Source organism: Opisthorchis viverrini, assembly GCF_000715545.1.
Source record: "Opisthorchis viverrini unplaced genomic scaffold opera_v5_169, whole genome shotgun sequence".
NCBI lineage: Eukaryota > Metazoa > Platyhelminthes > Trematoda > Opisthorchiida > Opisthorchiidae > Opisthorchis > Opisthorchis viverrini.
Window position 1 is genome coordinate 559,422 of NW_008751824.1, and position 20,296 is coordinate 579,717.

At 41.7% G+C, this 20,296-nt stretch overlaps 2 protein-coding genes across 2 annotated transcripts in view; one reads left to right on the top strand and one right to left on the bottom strand.

Annotated features, from left to right (window-relative positions):
• The window catches only part of T265_07356 (hypothetical protein), a gene marked incomplete at both ends in the record, with an annotated part of 129,403 nt that overhangs the window by 67,268 nt on the left and 41,839 nt on the right, over window positions 1-20,296 (bottom strand). Inside the window, one exon of the mRNA XM_009172855.1 lies at window positions 17,780-17,894. Coding sequence (XP_009171119.1) covers window positions 17,780-17,894 — 115 coding nt within the window. The remainder of the gene's footprint in view (window positions 1-17,779; window positions 17,895-20,296) is intronic.
• T265_14270 (hypothetical protein) overlaps window positions 9,858-20,296 on the top strand; it is a gene marked incomplete at both ends in the record, with an annotated part of 55,375 nt that continues 44,936 nt past the window's right edge. Inside the window, 4 exons of the mRNA XM_009172875.1 lie at window positions 9,858-10,226; window positions 13,702-13,876; window positions 15,313-15,383; window positions 18,562-18,737. Coding sequence (XP_009171139.1) covers window positions 9,859-10,226; window positions 13,702-13,876; window positions 15,313-15,383; window positions 18,562-18,737 — 790 coding nt within the window. The remainder of the gene's footprint in view (window positions 10,227-13,701; window positions 13,877-15,312; window positions 15,384-18,561; window positions 18,738-20,296) is intronic.

Sequence of the window (20,296 nt, forward strand, 5' to 3'; positions counted from 1 at the left end):
TATATATATATATATGTACTGTAAAAACCTACCACGTAAAATTAAGAACAACGTGGCTAAAATCTCAGTTTTTCACAACATAACGCAGAAGTCTGAAGCCGTACAAGAGATGGTCCTCACCTGTGAATGGCTTCTCCTACTATACCAGACAAACTGTGTGTAATATGCAAGTGACCTACCACTGTGCATGCTTTCCGTGTTTCGCAAACTACTTGCAATATTTAAACACGAGCTCAACAACCTCAGTTTACAGCTGTAAATGTTTCCATTGGGTCTTCAGTATTCCTAATATCTTCATTTTAGCTTGGATACTTTGCACATTATTGAATGATCACCGCATTCTTGGGTGTCCGCTTAGATCTTTACTCCCTCACCCTTCGGTTCCTATTTTCATATACTTACTAAAAACGGCTCAGGTGGTTTGATTCCAAAAGTTTTCATACGTTAGACTGCAAGTCTCATGGGTATGTTTGTCCCGTTCGCCATTCTGGTGGACTTAAGTCAAATTCAGATAGGCGATTTGTGGCTGCTTCATTACTCACATGGCTATTTTTACCAAGTTATGATACTTAAAATCACTCCTTACTCACATACAAATGCTGTTATTAAACTCCGAGCGCGTAAATCACTAAGAAGAAAATCCATCTTAGCAAGGTCTGAGAGGAGACACGAGAATTCCATTAGCCCATCAGTTATCTCAAAGCATGCATTCTCAGAATCATTAGACGTCACGCTACTAAGCCAGATATCAAGAGAACTGACATTTATACAAATGCTTCGAAATTAAGTCGCAGATAACTGGATTTAACAGAAATCCGGCTGCATCGCCCACTCAGGTTACATTTCTTAGGTCACAAAAAGTGTTTATCTGTGGATTCACTTAGTTTGATGTTCAGTTACGAAATGACATTGACGGAAATGGCGAAACATGGAATGTCTTAACTGACCTCATAAGTAGTGCCGCGCAGAGCAGTGAGCAGTTTTACGAAATCTTCCAGATCCGGATACAGCAAGTCCGAAACATTTAGAAAGAAGGTTCACTAATCCTGTATGCGAGATTTTCTCAGGTCATAGGAACTACTCTTATATCAAGAACCATGAGTCGCTTTTCATGCATGTTGCAAGGAAATTTTTGAGCACTTTAGAAGTAGTCCAAATCATCAGCGCAAATGCAGAAGCGTTTGTTGTTAAGCAAGCTAACTAAAGAGAAGCCTGATGACTCCCGTGTTTTATTCAGAGTTACCAAGCATTACTTTAGGTGCTATAGGTCTGCATTTGAGAGTGGGAAGAAAATGTATAATTATCTTGTCCCGTGATCACCCTCAATGGTTACTCATTCGCAGTATAGTAAAGCTTCCACTGTATGTGCTTGCAGGGTTAGCCTGAAATTTGTTTCTCTTTCATTAATGCGCCATTTTGCAGCTTGGTTAAATTACAAGCGACCCGCCAACTAGAAATCATGTTTCAATAGCAAAACAACGTTTAAAAACCACTGTGCAGAGACAACACTTAGTCAGTTTTGCTACAATAAGACAACTGTAACAGAAGTGCTTACAAGTTTTAACTTGTTATAACAAGTTATAACCATGAAACCACACAGACCGCCCAAAAGAGGCAGAATGGACGAACAAAATGTTCTCTCTTGATTCTTCAAAATTAAATTGTCCAATCATCCTATCTTTTGGTTTGGGGACGAAAAACAATTGCAACACCCAGAGTGACCTAAAGGTTATTTTTGGCTTGATAACACCTGCTGTATTGTATGATTCCGAGCGTCTACTCAGATCTTGAAAACACTTTGTTTAGGTAAAAGAGTAATTTTATTCCGCCCACCATTTTAGCTATTATCAGTAGATTTGTTTTACCAAACCCGTTTGTTTTATCCTAAACATGTAAATTTGGCTGCTTTGTTTTGAATGACAATAAATTACATCATTGTGTTATTCACAGTTAATTCAGATACCCCCCCCCTTCAACTTCTATGAACACATTGGTCCTCTACATCTTTTTAAAAATACTGCATGTTGGTTCAATTGTGCTGTGTGTTGTTGATGGCGCAAGGATGAAACATTGTCGAAAACGGAATGTCATTGATGATACAAATTTGGACCACTGACGTTCATGTTATTCAGTCTCATTGTCATCAGCTGTGGGACGTTTGGTGCATGAAAATTCGTCGATCCAGCAAAAACCATATTGTTTCTGTCTCCTAACAAGACCAAGTTATTATTTGTGTTCTGGAAGCCAATTGGCAAAAACAAGCGAAATTCGTGACCTAGTTTTGCCCCGTCTAATTGTGTTTGTTTGCATAGCATGAGGATTTAGCCGACGGTCATGTTTTTGTAACACTTCCTGATGTTATGGAAGTGTTCAGTGATGTGGTTCGGATAAAAAGCGATTGATCCTCGCCTTTCGTGTTGTAAAGCAATGGCAGGAACCGGCAAATATGAGAGTTTTGCCTGGACCAATAGAGTTCATGCAACATCTTATTCAACTGTATAATTTCATCACATTGAGTACCGAACGGGAAGAATGAAGGGAATCTCAGGCAGCTCAACATATTGTACATTATGGAAGTGCGAAAGAACTATAACAGGGGCATCTGGCTGACTAAAAGTTGTCAGTTGGAAAGCTCCAGGTGTTTTGGGCTGTAAACGAAGGGAATCTCAGGCAGCTCAACATATTTTACATTATGGAAGTGCGAAAGAACTTTAACAGGGGCATCTGGCTGACTGAAAGTTGTTAGTTGGAAAGCTCCAGGTGTTTTGGGCTGTTAAACATCAAAGGCCGTTACCCCATCGTTGTCCACTTACTACTCAGTAGGATTCCGAAATTAATTTATACTTTCTGTTGATATATGGAGGAATGAGCATCTTTTCTACCCAACAAGGGTGCTGCAGCTTTACAGCATGCTCCAACGATGCCAGCCCCTATTCTTCCCCTGAAGGTCATTTAGTTAGCCTCGTGGTTGCAGGACCGTGACATTCAGTCATGTTGGACACATAAGGTATGGACTTGTTCGCCCGACTTCGTAGCTGGTTTGCAAACTTTTCGCCACCAATCACAGAGACATCATCAGTAGACTGTTGGGTGGGCATTGAATTGCCCGAAAGTTGCGGTACTCAGGAGCTAGACATTATCAGCATTGGAGGAAACACAATCCGGCGTCCATAGCGATGTTTCTCTGGACGACAAATGGAGGCTGTGGAGATGAGTGAGACGGAGATGATCCTGAGGGACGTTTTATGGTAGAACTGTGTCTACTATTATCGACTATACTTGCGCTCGTCTATTAGATCGTTCGTTCGGCAGAATATATCATCCTAAATTGCCATACGCCCGCCATTCTGATAGCCGTCACATCATTGATAAGCACAATACCATCTATATTTGCTTTTGCTTAACACATTGGATCCGTGGATCGTCCTACAAATTTGTGTTTAAAAAGGGATGGATATGTTCTTTACTTGATGAAGAATATGTGCTGTTACCAAAATGTACGCGTTTGTTACCTACTATTTTATTGTTTCTAGCCACCTCTGCCATTTGTTTTTTTCTAAGGTATACGTGATTGCAAATTTCACTTGCCCATGGTAACCCTTCATAAGATGGGGTACAGGAATGACAAAAAAAACGTCCACAACAACCAGTTTTGTGTTGCGTTGATAAAACTGTAGCATAAGTGACATTGTACTAAAATCTGTGATTGAATGTTTGTCACACGGTTTATGGTGACGGAAAGAAATTTGTGAACAGTTCACAAAAACTGACCACCCAAATTTGAGAAAAAGACAAATTTCGACTGCCCTGCTTCCAAATTTTAATTTGCGGGTTAGGCGCTCACTGTAGCCAATATACCTTTTTTAATTGATTAAAGAGGCGCCCCAGTTTTGATCCTACGGGCCTGAATTATTATCAGCCCTTTTAACCCCCCCGGCGACATCAGGTACTACTTTGCAAGTAGTTTTTATTACCTCCCCGGTAGGCCGCTACGGGGAAGCGAGGAAAGGTCATACAGGAGACGTAGCTGTTGTTTGAAAGGATAGCATAGATGAACTGTCTATTATGGAGGATTCTGTTAAAAGAAACGCCACTGTTCGAGAAAGTCGCCCCGGTTTTTCGTATCGTGTATGATGTGTATAATACTGGCCGGAGATCGGAACGGAAACGATGAAAAGCTGATAATCCTAACACAAGTGTTCTACGGCAACAGTTATTTTGTTGCGCCCAGGCATCAAGTTTTACAGTGCCGTGAGGCACAATTTAAGGAAAAAAACAGGACAGAATAGAAAGCTCTCCACGCGTCTATCAGTACTCGAAAGGCACAAGTAATTTTTTTCAGGAGGGTCTTTCTAAATTGGACTTCACCAAACTGGTATCCAGATTAAACTATGCGGAATAACAAGGCTGAAGTTTAGAACTAATCGCACACAGAACCTAAAGGAGAGTTATGCCAAGCTTGTCACCATAAATTAATTTGATCAGTCGACATTCAAATAGGACAGATATGCTTCCGCTCCAATTGCTTGAGAGCTAGTTTAGACTGAGTTCATCCAGTTGTGGATATATTGAGATGAATGTTGTGCCAGATAAACTCATTTAAAACGAACGACTGGTCTAATTAATTAGTGTTCTGACTTCAGCCTTATTGGAAGATCCCAAAAAGGATAATTACCAGGGATGACTAACATCTATTTATGTCATTATTTGACAAGAGAAAATAGTCAGAGTCAAGCACCATGTTTTGTTTTGTACGACCATGAATAAGTGAAGCGAATTTGATCACATTAGTGGATTATTCGAAATGAAGAGAGAAGTTAGACGCTAGCGTGTGTTATGGAATATGCGTCAGACGCAGGCCCCGTGTGTACATGTGTTACGGTATTTCGTACAGTCGCCCTTGTTTTATGTTACGGTACGTATCCGGGTCTGCAATTACGAAATGTGATTTCGTAAATTTCGTAACATTTCCTCCTCCATTTTGCTGGGAGAATTCCAATTCCTTGAGAAATCACACTACTGTTGAGGTTACTAAATGCTTTTTGATAGTTCGATACTTGTTCCAGCTTTATTGGAGCTCATCAGATATCACGAATATCACACCGAAGCCTAAGGGAGCCTTCAAATAGCACACAGTTAAAAAATGACACAAAAAAGAGATTCAGCCGGGATTCATTTGAGTCTCCTCTACAACGCCATTCTAATTTGCAAATCAGTGTGTTCTAATTCCACTCTCTCTTTGGGATGGAAAGACTTTTCTCCGAATCCAGCGTTCCATTTACTCAATGACAAAGACGTTAATAATGTATCATGCTCAGCCGCTTAAATGCAACGTCAGATTTTGCCGAATTATTGTGTTTCTGAACTTAATCCGTACACTTTATCCGTATTGATTTGAAGATACCTTCGTCTGTTGCCAAAAGATGGTAAAGAATGCTGTCAGTTGCTCAATGGTTCAACGATTGTGTTCCATGAGTGAAGTAGCCGGTGATTCTAATTTTTAAGCCAAACGCCAAAAACATTAAACTTATTCTGGCACACTGCCTGAAACAAGTAGTTTGGATATCCGAAACAGTTAGCTGGTTCAAATTAGAGAACTTTACTCGTTATAATTTCCCCTTCTGAAGTTGTCGAGCAGTGATGAACTTTGGTCTGCTGTTGATATGAAGTTGCGTTTACGCAACCTTCAATCCAGCCGAATCGGATTACGTCCTCAAATTTACCCGATGTTGCAGCACTCCGTCGTATTCAGTTGGCATAATTTTCAGTTGTTGGTTGACTGTCAGCTGATGCACTTAGCTGGATTGTAGTCCCTTGCTGACAAAACCACCTCAGCGTTGCTACAGGCACTGACTGATCCCCGGTACTTAGATAGAACAGGTCGTTTCAGTCTTGAAACGTCATTGCTACCTGACCAGATCTGGGACGCAATCTTATCTGCACATCGTTAGGAAACAGACAAGCAACAAAAGCGTCACTCACAAAGGTCATAACAAAAGCAGTCTTCCTAGACAGTAATATCGTATGTGTAGTCATCCTATTGTATGAATATCACCTCATAAGACGACAAAGGTGGACTTTGTCTGGTATAGTCTTCATACTGAGTGGCGGAGGAATTAACAACCAACTGAGCTTTTACGCTGTTTTATCCGCGGTGGATTTGGATATAAGTTCACCGGTAGTGGTTTCCAAAAATAGGCCTATGAATTAATGCGCCCTCTTTACAACAAAACTTTATTCCTGGATTACTCTGCCAAACTGCTCTTTTAATAATGTTCTCGGTGCAACGGTTATATTGAAGTTATATACAAAAATAGGAAAGTTTCATCAACTCAAAGGAAGCTATAAGAAGGTGGTCAGAAAAAAACGTCCGATAATCTTGTCAGCAAAATGACTTCGTAGCCAATTTCTTGATAAATTGCCATTTCATTAAATGCCAATTAAACCGCCCATTTTGACCTGGTTTTTTGAATGACAATCTAGTGGCTTTAAACCGAGTTAAGATAGCTGTAACTGTTTTCTTTTTTTCAATCGCCTCAGTAAACCTTGTCATAATTTTTGTGAGAGCAAAAACCACTTTTTCCTCATCTGTAAAAGCTGAGAAATAAGCATGTATTTCAGCCTTGGTGGACAACTGTTAAAAAAGTGTGATAGAAAGCTGTGTGAACTCTTCAATTTGCCATCAACACTTGTTGCGCCTTTCTCAACTACCCCCTGATAAACAAGTTTAACTGTGGTAAAGTGCGAATATCTGAGTGAATTGCCTTCATTTCGCCGCACTTCTTGAGTAACATCAGGCCTGAAAGGTGGTTAGCTCCCAAACATCTAATGGCAGACGACAACCACAGCTTATTGCTCACGAGCATCACGAAAGGCATATATTTTGCGGAGTGCCTGTGAGCAAATTGTGCAGTGTCGGTTCATGTTGTCAGACCACGGCTGTTTGCAAGATTCCTATTTTGAAGAACCCATTTCTTCATGTCGATTCCTGCATCAATTATGCATAGCTCTGACCTTATCGTAATAGGCCACAATCTGATTATTGGGCACCACTTTATTTGCCTACTTCATATCTCGACCAGACTACTCCCAAACACACATTCAAACTGATGCATCTCTAGACTTATTCATAAAAATCATTTGTGATTACGTGCATGAACTTTCCACCTCCCACAAAACGCTTCACAATTGCAAAATAGTTAACTGTGTGCGAACCTCATAGCTATAACATGAAACGTCTCTTCACGGAACGTCTAAAGACAAGACACTACTGAGTAAGTTGGCGTACACTGTGTTTTACAACCCCTAATTTAAACTTACGGGGGTGGTTGACGGGTATTAGCCACAGATAACAAGGTGACGCGCCAGAAAAACCCACAGATTTTATACCTACACGTAATTTTTACGCTAAAGTCACAGAAAACAAGACATTTGCCAGAAAAAGAACCGGAAGAATGAGGTGTGGCTTAATGGTAAAATGCAATGATCTACCGGTTCTGTTTTAATATAAGTGACCAAGCAGTTTGTCTGCGGGTGGTCTTCAGTCGCATTTATTAAGGTAGTGCAATTTGGGGTCTCGTAGGAAGATGACAATCCTAGACTTTTCCACCCATTTTTATATGCAATCAGCTAAATCTCAATGCCGCGTTATAAAGAAAGCTGTTAGTGGTTTTTCTTCTACCTACTGCGTTTCTATACTTTGTTTTTTTCCAATGTTGTGCATCACAGGAAGCTGTGGCCAAGCAGTGCACCTGGTGCAAAGCAAGCTATCATAGCAAACCTTCCTGCTTCAACGATTCTCTCCTTGATGAACCGTGTAGTATGGGCACCCACGCAGCACTGGTTGTGCCACCTCATTGGATAATCAAGATGCCCGAAAAGGTGAGGCTTAGTTCATCTATTCGCTGGTTATTATTGTTTCCTCTGAAGCCTGTATCCTGTGAATGCTCGCTGTAGGACATTCAGTGTTGCTTTCTTTTCGTGTTGTTTTGACCAAAGTTCGGGTCTCATGTTTACCTTTTCACCGCAAGGATAAGTTAAACTGCATGCCTTCAGAGAAAAACGGTGGTACAAAGTGGTGCGCTAAATCACGACGGAGTTTGCCAGTGGAGCCGGTGAAAATCCTTCAGAGGCTTTCCTTGTAAAATAACAAGACACGTTTTTGCCATTGCTGGTCTTCACGAAACTCATCTCAGTCTTTATACGAGGTTTCTGATGGGGTAAAAATATCAGACTGCGGGAACATTATATCGCCATTAAGAGATACGGTCAATTCTCACTTTCCTCTGTGCACGGAGATCACGGATGAGACAAGTTACCTGGAGTCAGATACGTACACCAGCTTAAATAAGAACAATGAGGGAACTTGAAACTATGGTGAAAGGATATTCAAAAGAGGAACGCATCAACAAAGCACATAGACCCAATCTATTAACCTGAGGGATAAACCACATAAGAAGCCAGTAAAAAAGGAACAAAAATCGCCAAAAGAACCCCAGACTGTTTGAATACAATGAAATTATAATTAAGGCATAGAACAACAGCCAAGATCAAATATCGAAGAAGAATAAAAAGTAATTTCTAGGACAAAAGAGTGCCTCCGGAAGACTTCAGAACTCAGAACATCCAAACACAGTTCAACAGAACTCGGGAATACACCAATCCAAAGAATAAAATTAAACATGGAAGGCGCCCGGTTGACTGACCGAAGGCGGAAGACAGGTCGAAAGGTGAGGGACAATAAACATGGATAGGCCAGTCGGGACGAAGTAAAGACAACCAGTATGCCTATCAAGCGTAAGTAAATCGGGCCAAAAGTTATCGCGGATTGTGAAAGGACCAATCAGATCATACGCAAGCAAAACCTTTAAGAGCCACTAGGGTTTCAGTTAGCAAATACTCTTTAGAAACTATCCAAAAGCAAGTACACCTGCAGTAAACACCCGCTCAACCACGCAACGGGCTTCTCTTATAGTAACGAAACGATTGCAACCTAACTACCAAGTTGGATGAACTAGATCAACAGTTAAAATGATTCGTCTTCGTAGTTGCAAATGAGAGTTGTCAGAGTCTCTCCAAGCTTAATCTGTGTATACCGTCCTGGACAGTCCATAGTCATGCAATTTCTAAACCTTGAATTCTTAAGAAAATCAGTAAGAATAGTGGTTTAGTCGGTCTGCTAGTTAGAAACCAAATAATGGCTCTCTTCATAACAAAATAACCCACTTTTGAAAAGGCCAGGCTGTTCTTACAGGAAATATGTTGGTCTCAAATAACTAAGAGAGGTTGAAGTTTGACATACGAATATGTTGAAATACTAGCTGAAAACAAGGTGAGTATTTTGCGTTGCGGTTTCCCTGTAAAAATAATGCAAGACAACATTCCTTTTGTGGTTTATTTTCCAAAAAATGTGCAAATACGCGCCTTTTTCTGTGCACTAAATATTTTGCTGTATATTTTTTATAGTAGAGTTGATTTTGGCAGTTTTTCGTTTAATTTGTACTTGACTGCGACATTTTTGGAAGTTGGCGTCTAGATCAACGTTTTTGTTGTTGTTGAACCTGTCAAAATCGTGTAGTAAGTAGGAAAACGATACTGGATGGCGCCTGACTTTCCAAAAATTACTTATGCGAGATTATACAAATAGTCGATTGGTAAGTACCTGAAAAAGGAGACTGCTGTAGGCAGGTAGAGTAGCCTTAAAATCGACCCGCACCAAATGATAAAAGTGCAGAAAAGCAATCAATGTTTGGCTGGTGAATTCATCTAGCTACCGACTCGCAAACTTCTACGGACACCTTTATCTCGTACGCGCTGTATTCTCTGTCGTTCCAGAACACATTCAAGTCTTCCATCAGGCGCACTTCAAGTCTAATATGTCCTCCTATCAATGATCTGGAACATACCAGATCTCAAATTGTGACATCTGTTTCTCGGCCGGACCATCTGGGTCAGCCAAGTGCGGAGGAGATTGAGTCATTACGCGTTGCATCGTTGACAGATGGCCGTGTGTCACCGTCAACGGGCCTGTCCAGTTTAATCCTGGCGCCGAACTTACCGTTTGTGATTAAACCGAACCCGCTTACTGCGGTGAAACAAAAACCACTTCTAGTATTTCTCAATCCAAGATCAGGCGGCAATCAGGGATTTTCGCTGCTTCGGAAATTTCAGTGGTTGCTCAATCCCCGACAAGTTTTTGACTTATCCCAGGGCGGTCCGCGCATGGGGTAAGTGACGATGAACGTTTTGTATTGTGCTGCATCTCATGCAAATACGTTTTGATATTTTATCACCGTACATTATTTGGTATGTCAGCTAGCATCCTTTTCTATGGCCGTTTTACCTACAGAATATCACGAATTGCACACAATTCTTGTTCAGAGTTTTGTAATGCCTGACGGGACTGGAGAAGGGGATTCATATTCACAAAAACTATTTCGTTGAACTTCCGATGATGAGTTCATCCTTTCTTTTTTGACATAGTTCATCAGGCTTATTGCAAGCTTAAGCATTAAACTGGAGTTACACGGAATTGAAAGTCCACGTTAGTGTCAACGTTAGACATACGGGAGCCGGAAATGGAAATTTTCCTCAGTGGACTGTTACGGAACTTCCGTCGTTTGTCACATCAACAAAACATGCTGCATTTCTTGCTTATCAACCGTATCCAAGCCAGTGGCTAAATTTTTGGATGATGTCACATACAACGGGCCACTTGTTTTCGTTTTCTCCAGGTACAGTGATCAACAACCCTCACGAACGACGATCCCAGTATCTATGAGCTGACTAATGTGTGGGATCGTATACCTTATTTGGAGCACTGCTAGGCGTCTTTAGATTGATCATGATGGTGTTATAGCCCCAAGTAGGATTGCACCCATCTTCTCAGTCCAATCTGCCATAAAACAACCCTGTTTTGATTAATCTTTACGGCGAAAAATCACGCACTGAAGTTAATCCAGGTTACAGTGTTTTCGTGCCCCGAACTGTTACTAATGTCAATGGGGTTACACAATTATTTTAACGTATGCTTAATTACTTGCAAATGCAGTTAGCGATCTTCAGGCATGGAACGTTACACACACCATGCACAAGTTACCCGATTTGAATAATATACCAGTGCTCTCGGAAGAGACTCACGATAACAAGACCTACTAGTTCCGACTTAGAAGCGAATTTCCAGCCCCCTCCAAATGTGCTCTTGAAGAACAGTTGCCTTTCAAATACGTTTTTTTTTGAACGAAGGAGTAGCTCTAGTCAGACCGGTTTTAGTTTTGATGTATCATAAAAGTTGCCCCACCATCGTCAGTGCTGCGCTGCACAAATATCAAAGCTTCTGGCATATGATATTTGCCTGACCGGTTAGCGAAAATGGACTGACCGACATTTATTGCAAAACAAGTCGCTATCAAGCTAAGATGTCAGACGGATGTCAGACTGATTTGGCATCTTCTTGCAAAGCCACAAAAAATGTTCAGCTGTCTGAATGCCTGAAGCTTCAACTATCATTCACTCTTTTTCGGAAGATTAGACAACAATTTGTCAAAAGGATAAATTAACCAGTCCGACACATCAGGGCGACGATGTAAGTCTAAGTAGTACACAGTCTAAGTTTACTGATATACCAGAGCTTTTGGGCAAATGGTTAACCAGTGCATATTCTTCGGCAGCCGTGGTGACGTGCTAGAAACTGTGTACCGTTTGCAATCCAACTACCAAGCTCGGCGAACAGACCAACAACCAAGTACCGTCAAATGTATCCCAACTCCGGTTTCTACAAAGGAACCGAAAATCACCGCTTGAAGTTCTGCCCTTCGATAAACGAAGACTGATATTCCAGCACATCCAAACCCCCTCACAAAATCCTCTCGATGTTTGCAGCATACTTGCTTCAAGATGGGCTACAACAATGGCTATTAAGTCAGTCTAATCATATCACGTTCAAATTCTTCCCCACGAGTTACATTAAGAGGAATGTATAAGAAGCTATACCAAGAAAAATTTACCACCTGTTTTCCTCTCCAACTTAGACATAGAACACTCAGTCGGTACCTAGTTTTCATAGCATACCACTTTCACAAGAAAATGGCCAGACAAATAAATCACTTGTTACAAGTTTCCATAGTGTACACAATACTGGTAACCTTGGAGTGTATCTAGAGTCCTGGCATGGAAATTTCTGGGTCACGTTTGTTCCGCACTGTCGCCGTTGAATTTGTACATTTTATAAACGCAAGAGAAATGACATCCAAAATCTGATACAGAATCGGACGGCACATAAAAAATTGCACACTCTTGTGCAACCTCAAAACAAGGAAGATTCCCATCCGTTCGTCTCCCAATATGGGACAGTTCTGTCGGGCTATCAGTGGCCCTGATTAAGCAGGGAGTTGAAAGTCCAGCTTAGATCAAAATGTTTTAGGTCCAGAACATACATTGCACTGTGTCCAGCTCATTGCCGATGGCAGGCTTAGTTAGAACATTTTCGGGCAAAGCATCATTTATTTTGGCCTGGCAGTCTTGCGGTGGTTTAGTGTTTTTTTGCCCCCAAATACTGTCGAGATTTTTCACCAATTCAATTCTAATCAATATTTTTATCCACAAAACGTTATCACGAAAAAAAAACAGAGGGAAGACCATCAAGCGGAACTGTTCAATTACTTATTAAATTTGGCTGCGCTCACAGAAAACACAGGGTTTTCTCAAACTGTCTCACTTTTTCTCAGGAAGTTTGAATCAGACAACATTGAAGTGAATGCATTTGGTTCATCGCGTGTCCATGTTTTCAGTCCGCGGAATTTGGTTGCCAGTGGATGTCTATCCACAAACGTTATCACGAAAAAAAAACAGAGGGAAGACCATCAAGCGGAACTGTTCAATTACTTATTAAATTTGGCTGCGCTCACAGAAAACACAGGGTTTTCTCAAACTGTCTCACTTTTTCTCAGGAAGTTTGAATCAGACAACATTGAAGTGAATGCATTTGGTTCATCGCGTGTCCATGTTTTCAGTCCGCGGAATTTGGTTGCCAGTGGATGTCGCACTCAGCAAGAATTTGTTCAGTTTGGTCATATAATTTCAGCATCCCAGTGACCAACTGATCTCCACTGTCTGTTTCGCCTCCTGATAGTCCAAATATCAGACGAGAGCGGACTGGACAAACATGCAAATTAAACCGGCTCTCGTTAGCCTTTTGGTCCCAGAAGGAACTTGTTTTTTACTGAAACAAGCCCTTTCCCTTACCCTCACTTTTACGGGAGTTCAATAACTAGAAATGCCTGGTGTATTCATGGAAGATTAACCAAGAATAACAGCGTTTTATTTTTTTAACTGATAGTTCTCCACTGACGACACATCAAGCCATTACGAAATGTCTCTCATCTCTGTGTTCTTCTATGGTTTCGTTTAACCCGCTAGCATTACACTGATTTTTGGTGCCCATCATTTCTGTCCCGTCCATCTCAAACTAGACAACCAGAAACCTCAGTAGCATGTTTCTCTGTTTTACGGTAAACGTTGAGATACAATAAGATACCGCATCTGATGGAGCAAACGGATCAAACGTAAATGACAAAAAAGTGTGCCCATAGGAAGAGCTGTCTCGTAAAACACGTCCATTTCATTCCCTATACATTTTACCAGGTATCTTGTGGGGTGTATACGTGAACTTACGACGTTACTTGCGGTTCTTTGTTCTTGCAGGTTAGAATTATTTGCTCGTGTACCAAACCTTAGAGTTCTGGCTTGCGGTGGTGACGGGACGGTTGGCTGGGTGCTTTCGACAATCGAGGAACTCGGTTTATCTCCAATGCCTCCTGTGGCTGTACTCCCTCTGGGTACGGGCAACGATTTAGCTCGAACTCTTCATTGGGGTGCGGTAAGTATTGTACTGTCCGATAGTCGATGGTATCTGACTGCATTTATCCCCTTCTATTAATTCGGCACAAGAATGGCCAGTTAGCTGATAATTCGTGGAATGTGAAATCACCATGTTTATCAAGAGCATCACCATCTAACGTATCATTGGTAACGCCAGCAAAAGCGCTTGCTGTCACCTAACACAGAAATGCCGCTCAGAAGGCTTGTAGCAAGGAAAAGAATACTGTGAAAAACCCATGAACACTATCGCCAGCATACAACATACCCCCTTAACCTCAGTATCTTTGACCACTGACTCAAATAATCGAGATGCGGAACTAAGGCAAGACCACTGTGAGTATTGTTTGCAGCCACTTTCCACTTCAAGCACCGGCTGGATAAGCAAGGTTATCAGTACCACCCTCTTGGAGGAGTAAATCTGAATAGCCCTTATCCAACAATGTATGGGATTATTTAGAAGACTTTGCCCTGCAAATGAAGTCCGCCCAGGCAAATATTGCTGTTTCATCCACCCTGGTAATACTCATCGGTGCATAACCCACAAACCTCTAGAACAATGAGCACACGCATCATCCCTATAAATAGGTCAACACCATTAAAAACACAAGTCGATGAATACTATTTTTGCGACCTATTCTTCTGATCAATACAGATTAAGGGATTACAAAACGAAGAGCGAACAAACCAAATAAGCAAAGCAAGGGTGAAGCGAAGTATGCACGTAAAAGTGGGGAAAGTATTTGTATCATGATTGACTGGCCTGAATTAGCTGAGATCACACGGGTAAACCATGAAAGAATCAATACGCGTATAAACGTCTTCTGAGTACACACTGGTTGCGTGAGTGAATACGCTTGCCATAGCTGTGGTCAGATAGTCTATTGAACGCTCCTTGGTGTGGTGAAGAAGTCACGATCACCCCAGCTGTGGCCAGGTGTCGATATTGGGCGGATTTTGGTACCTGGATAGGTGCTTGGCATAGTGTAAGAAAAATGCCGTTGGGATTATTCAAAACTCTTACAGCCAAGTGAGTGACAACTGTGCTAGTGGTGGAACTCCTTGAAACTTTTGTCAGACAAAATTGGCTACACACCTTTGTCCTTTATTGTGTGATGGTAAATCTAACAAATGGTAAAAGATATTTTGTGAAAAAGACAAACCCTAACCCTCAAACTATCTCCACTACCTGATCCCTTCAAGTCTGACCCCAGATCGGCCACTTTTGCCCACAACATTGTGCATCCTTCGTATTCGATACTTTCGGTTTTTGTGTTTGCCCTTGCGTTGAGCTGTTCCCAGGATGCATCTTCATTTCATCAAGGTTATTCAACATTTTTTCCACATAGGGTATTTCTGAAGTAACACCGCTTACAAATAAGAGATTTCTTACCCATCTTCTTTACCAACGAATGAAAATCTTTTATTCCTCTCAAGGGTTATGCCGATGAACCGATTTCAAAGATTTTGCGGAGCATTGAACATGGCGATATTGTCGCACTAGATAGGTAAGTTCACTGTCACTGCGACAAAACTATACTTGATTGGCTGGTAATTGTTCTGGAAATCTCTTGGACAAACTGCATTATGCTAATGATCTATCGTTTGTGTACAGATGTATTTAATGTATTCAATGAAATTTTCAGGGACCTAAACAATAGGTCACCACAAATTTGAGTAGAATAATTTGGGCGGCGATTCACTATGTCCCAATACAGTAATTTGACTGCTTACTTGAGTGGATGTTCAAACGTAATTTTAGGTAACTGGGGTTGTTTGGGGACAATCCTGACCATCTTAGTTGCAGTTTTCATTATCTGCCGATGCTTTACCTGAATGTGCGGAACTGGGCATTGAAACACCGGGATCCCGTGGAAAAGACGTTTTGAGAGCATTACTAGTCCTTTCAAACAATTAAAATTTGACAGTATTGCATGATCATCTGGTCACTCTCTGTGAGTGAGCCTGGGTAACGGTTATGCGTCAAATTTTCTGTGAATTTTCTGATAGTAATAACTCGCCCTGTTAACTGCTTGCAGTAATTATGGTGAAACTGTGGTTGGACTCATTTAGTTAGAAACTCTCAGCAGGCGGTTGCGCCCCTTGCTACACAATGTTGTAGGTCTTGAAACAAAGTATTTAAGAGGGCATGCGACTCTGCTCAGCCTACCTGAGGTTTCGAAGGTGCACCGGTAAGGTTTCCAGTGCGAAACATCTTATTGTCCGTTCAGCATAATGAAGCAAACTGTTTATCTTTTTTTATTTTTCCCTGGGGATGAGTGACTAGTTGGTTGGATTCGCTTTTCCTCTTCAGTCTGCCCCTGACAAAAAACCACTCTGACGACGATCGTATGTGGAAATTGCCCCACCTGCCCATTTCATATTTGTATCCTGAATTCGTCTAACAGGACGAATCTGAAAGGAATTCTCGTCACAGTTATTTCTATTACATACTATTAACCTAAGGGACCTAATAGAGATCACGTTTGGCCGAATTGCCTGAGGGAATTTTTCTGGATAAACTGTGTGTACCTGAGAAATATAGAGCTTCGCTTACCCGGAGCACTGGTAAATCTGGCTTTGATAGTGTAAATGAACACTTTCCTGCTCATGGTGTTGAAAACTTGTACTAATTCAAGAAACTCAGCTGCATCTTTGGGATTAGATCCGGCTCCTAAGACCTTGCGCGTGTGGCTGATATTGGGACACGTTGACTGATATCAAAGGGTGCAAACATACGGTTGATTTGCATGCTAAACTGCCGAGCCGGTGCTACCGCTATCAATCTCTGTGACGTTTGTTTTGCTTGAGGACAATGAGATTATTTTGAACAATCCAGCTTTTGCTGTTCAGAAATTTAAAGTACTGCGCCGAAAAACAGGCACCAGCTGGCAACATCATGAAACCAGACTCTATGTATTCAACCGGAATTTCGACGAATAATGTGGGTGATGTTGGTGTGTGGTCCGAGAAATTTCGTTTATTCGTGTGGCCACTTCATTGCCGGTAATGTTAGAGGAACAGACCACCTGTTTATGATAGCTTGTACCAGTTTAGGACAGAATTTCTCAGCTTGCTATCATGCCGGCAGTATGCAAGTTCTATCCCATATTTCAGCCCACACGAGCAAGGAGACGACATGTTAGTGTAGAGATATAATGTTCTGCCGCTCTTCACATGTTTCAATTTGATTTAGGCAACCTGCATGGTGTGCTTTGGAGGCAACCCGCGTAGTAGCCAGTGGCAATGCACTCAATAATCTCGTATATGAATCTGCGTTTTTTAGTTTGCATCCAAGCTTAGCACCGTAGTTCACCTTCGTCATGTGGGACATTGGAAGGGACGGTAGACGAAATAAGACGTTTAAACGCGTTTTGATCGTTAGCCACCTGACTGGATATTATAACGTAATCAAAATTATGATGTTAAACACCGGACCTTCCTATTTTAAACTCCCTGTAGTATGGTTTGAAACCAAGCGGACCATGCTGCTCACCAGATAAATAGCGTAGCAAATCCACTTTGGTGATGAGCAATGAAGGACTCTTCAGATCGGCCTCATTTGATTTCCAAACGCCGTATTTGTGGACTTGGGCTGGAAGTTCCAGAAATCCCCACTAACCTTTTAGAAACCGACCGTATAGTCATGTGATCTCAGATTCTATTTTAATCGATCGGTGTTATTCGGAAGCGTCCAGTGGGTTAAAACACAGCTGAAGATAATTGAGTAAGTAGGTTTCGTGTGGTAAACCAATCCCACTATCTTATTTGTTTGTTACTTCACAGAAAGCGAAGGACATACACCATTGCTGAAATCTTTTCTAATTGTAAATCAGTCCTATCGATGTCTCTGAAACAGATCTTCCATATTTGAGCCTGATCAACCAATTTGTTAGTTATTTACCTTGACGTATCTGTGAAGCCCTTACGTAGGGGGTGCTCATCACCGCCGTCGTCATCATCACCATCATCATCACTACCATATTCTGCTTTATCACCGCCGTTTTTCTCATCATTGTCTTAAACAGAAAACTATCAAGAACAACATTATCACAATCACATATGAGCCGTTTATAGCTCATACAATGGCTCCAGCCGTCAAAATTTGCACTCCCACACTTCCAGCTGCCACAACATCCCTCACCTCATTGATTTCAATACTAACTCGAAATCATTTTTCCGTCGATGAAAAAAAACACAAAATGATGTTGCTCAGTGCATAAAAAACAACTAAACTTCGCATCCACATCACTCTCGTCTAAATAGTCATCCTTCTATCATGGCGCACTTATTCTTGTGATTCCGCACCAAAGCAGGGAAGCAATGTACCCATGCCTTGCTCCTAATAAAACCCATCTTAAAACTCATCATCCTTGGCCTTCCCGAGACTTGAACCCGAGAAATCTGACAAGCAAGGCAAACTTGTTTCCATTACACTACGAAAGCACACTGGATGCAACTGCATTATCAAATATGGGCAGGCAAGCCTGTTTCAGTCTACCATGTAGCAAGGCGAAATGAGAAATCATTTCAAAAGAAGCCCTCTTGTCGCCATAACCTAAATAAGCACCCAGCACTCGGCTTCTCAATACCCGCATACGTTTACTTACCAAGCGAATACATTTCTTACCATAGTGTTCTGTTTCGTCTCGTTGAGATTACTTCTTCCTGATTCTCTTCATAAAGATGGCATGTGGACTGCGAACCCCGCTCCGATGTGGCCGTGACATCTACCGACAACGATGCTGAGGATGGGGCAAGAAACCGAGTTCTCAGCACAACACTTCCACTGAAAATATTCAATAATTACTTTTCATTCGGAGCAGATGCTGCGACAGCGCTAGAGTTTCATGAGTCCAGAGGTATGTCCACTTTTCCGGTTACCGTAGGTGGTTGTTCCAGGTGACGATAAATGTAGTATTACGATACAGACTCACAGTTGATTTGGATGGTCACAGTTAAGGCGCGCGTTGGTTCTTAGACTCAAGGTCCTGAAACCTGTGCAGGTTTTCAGCTTACAGAACAAAATCTACACTAACCTTAAACAAATAATGCGTCTGGATGCAACTACAGGCCATTGGCTAGCCATCCTTTGTTAAAAGTATTATAACTTCAGAATCAGTAATATTCTATATGTGTAACAGCTGTCACTATAACCGATAAGCCTAGGTTTCAGACTAGAACTACATTACTCCCCCAATAAACAGCACTCCATGATGTGTATAGTTACTCATCTCCCAGAGCTGCTTGGAAGGTGGCATCTCGGATACTCCAGCAACTACAAAGGGGTTTCACGATGAGGAACAAAACAACGTCCCCGAGCCTACTTGTTGAAGTTTCTTCGCGGGAAGCCAAAAAGTTTCAGAAAGGTTTGGTATACAATCGGTGGATTTATTGCTGGGCGACGTTTCACGTTGGACACAAAAGCTTCCTTAGGCCAAGTGAGTAAGCAACCAGGTCGATCGGGTTTTAAGACAGTAAGGGAACCAGTTCGAGAGATTTCTTATGATGAGCCGACTTGATAAGTACTGGGTGTCGGTTTGACGTTTTTGTTTGTTGGTTGGTGGAGATGACTGGATTCGCGGCCTTGCTTTTCCGGTCCAGGACATCTTAATGGAATATTCCTTTTAGGGGCCATTTACAAAGGTTGTTCGCCTGTGTTCGTCGGTGAGTGCCCGGGACAATTGTTTTGGGTTGCGGGATGGAGTAGAGATTAGTGGATCTTATCCCGATTGGATTTTGTACTTTTAATAAAGCGGTCCTAGCACCGAATACCAACAAAGAGTGGGTCGGCACAGCAGTCACTCCATACAAAAGCGGGCATCTGAAGTCATTGGAAGGGTACTCAATGCGCTAACATTAGAGTAGCATTACAGAAGATGAAGACTTTACACTCAGTTTTTGTGCAGTTGAAGGATCACCTTCTGGTTGGTAGGACTAGGAGCTGTGTATACAAAATAAAATGTAATTACTTTACAAAGTCTTGTATTGGTCAGAGAGCCAGGGAATGGCGTACCAGAATCAATGAGCATAAGCAGTGCATTAACACAGCACCGAAAGTCGTAGATAAATATCAGGCGATGGCAGGGTATGCACCAGACACTGAACACAGCATAAAATTAGAAAATGTGGACATTCTGAGACGAGGACTAAGATTCACATAACAGTGACTTGTGGCTGAGGCAGTGAAAATCGCCAAGCATCTCAGCGTGGACAGAACAGAGGGCGTAGAACTGGCAAGCATGTAAAGAGCGGGTTTAAATCAGCCAAGATGACACAAGGCGATGTGCAGTTGTCAGCAAGATGGTCTGGGTCTAAAAGTACAAAATTCAATCAGGATAGCATCCAGCTAACCATACCACCCGGCAACCCAAAACAAATTGTCCCGGCACTCACCGACGAACACAGGCGAACAACCTTT